This window comes from Corapipo altera, unplaced genomic scaffold (assembly GCF_003945725.1).
Source record: "Corapipo altera isolate COAL_440 unplaced genomic scaffold, ASM394572v1 44, whole genome shotgun sequence".
NCBI classification, from domain to species: domain Eukaryota; kingdom Metazoa; phylum Chordata; class Aves; order Passeriformes; family Pipridae; genus Corapipo; species Corapipo altera.
The window spans coordinates 9,281,270-9,287,960 of NW_020884880.1; the positions used below are offsets into that span (position 1 = coordinate 9,281,270).

Consider the following 6,691-nt stretch of genomic DNA (forward strand, 5'->3'; position numbering starts at 1 on the left):
CAATATACTGAGCCTCTTCATCCATCCTCTCCCCAGCTCCTCCCCCCGCCCCGATCGCACGCTGCTCCAAACACTCCTGGTTTTGCATCCCACACCTACACGGTCCTAACTGCGATGTGAGAAGCCGAGGTAGGAGCCACAGCTCTGCGTCCCCAGGAGGGAGATGCCGAGGCCACCTGCTCCGTGCCGCACCCCGCCGGGCCCAGGCGCTCCTTAACTCGCCTCCTGCCTGCTGCATCCGTCCAGGAGCTCAGTCATGAAGGAGATGTACACTATGGCCAGACGCAAGGTCTCTATCCGGGAGAGCCTCTTCTCGTAGGCGAAGGTGGGCACCTTTTTCCTCAGCTGATCGAACGCCTCGTTGAGGTTGAACATTCTCTTCCTCTCCCGTATATTGGCAGCCTGGCGCTGGGCGTATGTGATGACCCGCTTTCTCCTGGGTCTATCCAGGAGGGAAGCGCTGCGCATCCTCTCCTCTTCCTCCTCCTCTTCTTCGTCCTCGGGATCTCCATCTCCGAAGGCAGCCAGGGGCAGCCCCCGGGCCATCCCCTCCCGGAGAGACAGGGCTCTGTGGCCGAAAGGGGGGCCTGCGGTGACGTCGCAGAGTCCCAGGCCCGGCCCGGCCCCGGTGGGTCCCTGGGGGGCTCCCAGGGACAGGTCGGCCACAAAATCCAGCACCGAGGCGCCGAGCAGTCTCTCCGGACAGGGCACTTGCGGGGCTCTTCCGTGAAACTCATCAAGCAGCCCGGGGAGCTGGTGGGCTGGGAAGAGGCTGGCTGACATCTTACTTCAGAGAGGGCTTAATTTGGTCCCCCATCCCCAGCGATGTTAATATTTATAACCCCCCGGATAACAGGATTAGCAGGACTAGAAAGAGCTGCTGTAAAATTTCCCGCCGTGATGCTGATGAGAGGAGACAGGCAATCCCCTCAGGGACACGTGGACGCTCGCGAGAGAGGAGTTCCCAGCGAGTCAATCCTGTCACAGCGATCAAGGACAGTTCCTTCTTGGCAAAACCCTCCGCTCTTACCTGCTGAGCACTTTTGTCTCTTCTTACATACCCGCAACCAAATGATTTTCAGCCTCTTTAAAGCCAGCAGCCGCAGAGCCGGGTCTCCACTGGGCTTGTTTTCCTGCTTTCTGTCGGATCTCTGAACCCTGAAAGCCAGCCTGACAACTGATGTCAGGCAAATGCATGTATGCTTTTAATGATGTCCTGAAGAGGAGACCTGCACGCAGAAGGTCACTGCGGAATGTTTACCCTGTATCCCAGTGCAATGGGAACTGAATGACAGGACCTCCATTAGCCTAAGTAAGCATTGTAGGGGACCCGATATTGCATTCCCAGTAGTAACTATTGGAATCGTCACTCCATTCCCCCTAAACACCCTTCAATCACAGTCCAAACACCTTTCCAGTAAAAGGCTTCTTCGTACAGCTCCTTTCGGTTTAGGCAATCTCATAGCACTTGTTTTGAAACTCCCATGAGAAGACGATAAGCTGGTCCTGTTCAGGGCAGCAGTTGCTCTCGCACCTTTGGGAGAGCCGCCCCGGTCACCGGCAGTGCACAGAGGAATCAACTAATAATGCTGGATACGTACCGCAAAATACCGTGAAACGCACAGGAACACACCTAGCCGCACACCCGATACCGCTGAATACCTTTCTTTGATCAAGGTTTCCTTGAGGACGGACTCTGGGGATTGTTTTGCTTTTGTTTTGGGAGACTGTAAGAGTGGCTGTGTCTTCACCCTCCCGCACCACAGACTCTTTCTAAATAAACAGCTCGGTCCTGGTAATCCCTGGCAGTGTCAGATATACCCAGGTCGAATCGGATCGATTTTCTTTGGCACGCGATTTGTGCACACAGCTGTCTCAGGAGTGGTTGCCCATCACTCCTGCACTGCATTCTTAAAGCCTAATCTTCGCCTTTGTCATGCAGTGTTGTCACTCTCGCTTTGGGACTAATTAGCCTCTAATTTCTAAGGGGAGTTCAAAGCCCACCAGATCAAAGGAGGTGGGTGGGGGAGGCCGAAGGATCCCTCTCCGCAAAAATACTTCCCGTTTGACTACAGGATAGTAAACATTTCCCGCCGCGTACCGCGATTTGCCGTCATTTACAACTCAGTGAGCGAACCACTCATCCCCTTTCCTTGGAAAGATGCCGCGGGAAAGTCACTCCCCTCCCCGTTTCCCCTGCGGGTCCGCGGGCTTCCAGCGGCGGGGCCGGGCAGGGCTGCTCGGGGGCCGCGGAAGGTGCGCGGGGCGCAGGTACGTTGGACAGCTCCGGAGAAGGGCGGCCGCTCCCCGCGGCAGTGCCGGCACTGCAAGTACCCGGCGGCCCGCTCCTCCGGGCCGACTACCCACCTCTCCCCATCCTGTCGTACCGCCACTAAAGCCTCTGCTTAGATAAAAGGCGAAAAACAGGGTGACTGCCTGTATTCTTATTAGAGCTAGGTTTTCTCAGCGAGCAAGGAGAGAGCCGCTCAGAGACGGGCTTATTCGTAACAAAAATGGTACTGTAAAGCCTTTGGTGAAAGAACTAATAAGGCAAAGAGGAGCTGTAAAACATCTGTTAAGAGAGGTGTTGCCTAGAGAGCATCCAAAAGTAGGTCGAACACTAAATGTTAAGTGTTTTATATAAGAGCACTCAGTGAAAGAAAGATCAGACACATTTTTATGATTGACCCTCAAAGAAATGTAACTTATTTGAACTCTTTTTAGGTGAGATGACAAGTATTTCTTTTAAACACATGGAGGTATAAATTAAGGGTAAATAACAGCAAAGATGTGCGACTACAGGATTCAAAATTATCGGGAAAATTCAAATACTTCAGATAACAAAATGAAATGAATGGAGAAATGTGAATTCATTAGCGCTGTGAATTCATTCACACCGTTGTGTGTGAAACTGGCATTTAGTAGAGGATAGAGCAGCCCTTCAACAAGGTCTCTTCAGAAAGAAACTCTTGCTCACATCTCTAGTTTCAGATTTTTGCAGGGCACAAACTACAAGGATAACAGCAACCAAAAGAGTTCTATATTGCAAGAACATAAAGGGAAAAGCTTTTTGATATTGCATCATGAAGTGATATAACATGAACCATAAAAGATTAATGCGTGGTGTGCCTATCACTGAATTCTTAAAGGAAGCACTAAAGACAGGACTGAAACAGGACTGGGAGGTCCTAGCAGAAAATGAAGACTTATTGCCGAGGGGAATCATCCAGTCAAACTAAATTTTTTTTTGTATATTTTTGCTAAAATATAGATTTTTCTCTTATATTGATTATTTTAGATTATGAGGTCAATGAACTGTGATTTGTAGTATGTTTTCAAACTTTTTCTTCATATTTCCTGATTTTTATCACGTTGGGGGAAGTATGGAGGTGAGGAAATGCATAACATGTATCCAATGCTGCAAGAGACAGGTTTTCAGCGCATAGATAATGCAACAGTGCAGGAGAAGCAGGATGAACTCTCTAAGAGGCGAGTTCAGGATTTACTACTCTGAAATCTCAGACCAGATTAGGTGCTCTGAAGTCTGTTCTGGATTTGTTTTAACTATGAATGCGGTTTGCCCTATGATTGTTCACCTTCCTTCACCCATCTCTTATCCTATCTTTTCATTTCACTTGTTTATGAATAAAATTTTGATCACAGGATGCTTAGAGATGTTAAGCACTGATGGCTACAATTTCAAACTCCTGTGCAGTTATTGCCATAATTATTCTTCTTCAGAAATATATATACACATGATTCTTGATGTTTTTCTGATCTATTATCTCTGTCCTCTTCTGTCCACCCTTAATTTTGTTTCAGTTGTCAACAGTTTTGAAAATCATTGTCTCTTAACATGTGTCCCTATATAACAAATCAAATACCATTTGTACTAGTGGGAACAAAGTTAATATGCATTTTAACTCAAAACACTTCTATGGAAATAGTTTTACTCCTTTTATAACCGTGTGCACTGTGTGCCTGTGCTTATAATTGTCCACATTATCACACAGGAAAAGACAGACCAGACCAGAACAGTGCAGTACATGTGTGTGGGGATGGGGCCAGCTTGCGAGGGAATAGGAAGAGTTAGGAACAATATCTTATCTTGACACTTGCTCAGTCAGTGAAGAGGAAGGCACTATGGGCACCACCAATGAATTAATACAAGTATCAAGTTATCAAGGAGACATCCTGAGTGTTGCAGAGATGTGAGCATGTGTAGTGAACTTTGCAATCCACTTGAAGTCTACCTCCCCAGATGGGCTGTCTGAGGAGCTTGGAGATACTGGCTTCAGTTCTGTGGGATGAAACTTAGCTCTAGAATTAACAGTCTATGAATAAAGACTTAAAAGAAAGAAAACCAAAATCCAGTAAGGGGTATATGCAGAGTAAGGGGAGGAAAAACAACCAGTTATATTTGGGTGCAGTGACTAGAATTTGAGTCTGTAAGAATACTCTGCAACTTTTTTTCCTAAATAGTTTAACTGTATAGGTAGTATACGAATTAACTTTATTCCTTATGTTGATATACATGGGAAACCTCTCCTCACAAAGCAGGTGAAGTCCAGTATACAAGTTCAGCAGAGGGACCAGTTCTGTTCTTAAAACTGAAATGTATTTAGTGAACCAAAGCTTTACAGTCTGGTCCTATCAGTAATTTCAGGCACCGATCCTGTGTGCATCTGACTGTATTAATACATTCCTGTGTCACAACCTGCCTTTAATAGGACTCCAATTTGAATACAAACACCTACTTACAAAGATCAGGTTTCACAATTTGGCTCTCCCAGACAAAAATGTGACATTCAGTAACATCATTATTCCCTGACACAGAAAATCATTAGGAAAAATCAATATTTTGGGAAAAATGTAATAAAACTAGGTATGTTCTGCCAGTAAAGTGCAGTTCATTTCTATTTACAGCAGTATTACACACCATTTGAAGACTTTAAAGAAGTAACTGTTGATATTTCCCCATATGGGACCAAAGGATGAAGAAAAAGTTTGAAACTGTAACCTTGGGTAAATCATAGACAAATGAAATGAGCAGCTGTGGTTAGGGTGTGATGTGATTCATCATGCTTGCAAAGTTTTATGAATGATACTTTTTCCTTAATCATAACCTTAGGGGTGGGAGGGATGGAGAACAGGACATGTATTAAGGTTGGAATGACAAACTTAACTTTGAATTTCCTGGCTTTTTATCAGCGTGCATGAAAAAATGTAATGTTATTTAAACATAGCTTCTTTCATCTCGATTTTGTTTTATAAATATTGTTTGTGGAAATGGAATGCAATAGAATATATGTTCTTTATCCAGAAGTCTAGATTTTTTCCAAATCTCTATTACAATTATTTAATTTTTTTGTTATATAATTATGTACTAGAGCCATTGATTAACGTTTTTTTCTCTTCCACTTTTCAAAATTTGTAAAATGCAGGGAAATGTCAGTCTGAAAACTCTTGTCATGTGAAGATTTTGCTTATATATCAACAGAATAAACTTTATATATCAACAGAATGAATCTTGGTGGACTAAGATTCATTACCAGAATCCCACATGTAGGCTCCATTTTTTCATTTGGTGGGACCACCTTTGGTCAAGTGAGCCATTTTGTCTTTTGACCTACTCAGCTTTGGGTCTTCTTATCATGACAACACACATACCAAGTAGGATCTTCTACCTTGTATTTTCTTTCCCTTTTTTTTTTTAGAGCTGGAGTTACCAGGTGTTTTTTTGTAGTTCACAGGTGCATGTCCTGCAACTGGCAAGGAGGCTGAACTGCTTGCTGAACTGAAACTCATCTCTAAAAAACAAGTTTCCTTTGCCAAGCTTCTCAACCATCCATTGCCTTGCTATCTTCTGGTTTTGTTATTCTCCTAAGGATATGGAACTTCCTTCCTTAATAGTCCCTCTTAACAGCTTTTGTCTTTGTATATATATGGCAATAGTCTCCAATTACAATATCACATAGTATCTTTCCCACTGGATTTCCGTCTCATTGACATTCAATGTATTAAAAGCAGCTAATATTATGAATAACATTTACTTATTGTTGCTTAGTGATTCAATTTTTTTTTTCCCCCGTGGTGTATAAGCCATGACTTAAAGATAAGTTTAAAAATTTCATATGAGATTTAAAAATGTTTCTCATATTTTGTCAGCAGTCATATCAATGTTCTTGATAGATGTGGACTGAATAAACATTATTTCTGTTTGCAAATGGAAAGCACAAACAGAACAATATGTCAAATAGGAATAGAAGTAGTTATAAGGTAATAATTATCATGAATGAGTAAAAGGTTTCTGGAACTACATAAGGAGCAGTTGAGTATGTTAACACCTGGGAAAGTGCTAGCCTAGCCATTAACTATCAAGGAAGAAGACCAGACATAACTTTTGTGGAGGTGAAGTGTTTCTCCCATTCCCTCCCCAGTATGAAGAGGAAGGGGAGACTTTCCTCTGTTATGCCTTCTAATTTATCACAAACATGTTGCTTTCCATTATATAGTAGATTAGAAGATCTTCCAGACATGGACTGAATATTGCTTTGTATTTCTGCTGTGACTAGTAAGAGGGAAAGCCCAGACATTACTGGACTCTTTAAGTATTACCAGAAGAAGATACAAAGATGAATTCACAAGCATTTCATGACAAAACAAATGTGTATTTTAAAAGGAGAAAGAG

General features: G+C 43.5%; 1 protein-coding gene across 1 annotated transcript; it reads right to left on the minus strand.

Moving 5' to 3' along the window:
* Positions 1-213: 213 nt before the first annotated feature.
* Positions 214-783, minus strand: FERD3L (Fer3 like bHLH transcription factor). Its single transcript, XM_027639475.1, has one exon. It carries the CDS (start codon positions 781-783, stop codon positions 214-216), a length of 570 nt encoding a protein of 189 aa, XP_027495276.1.
* Positions 784-6,691: the final 5,908 nt, after the last annotated feature.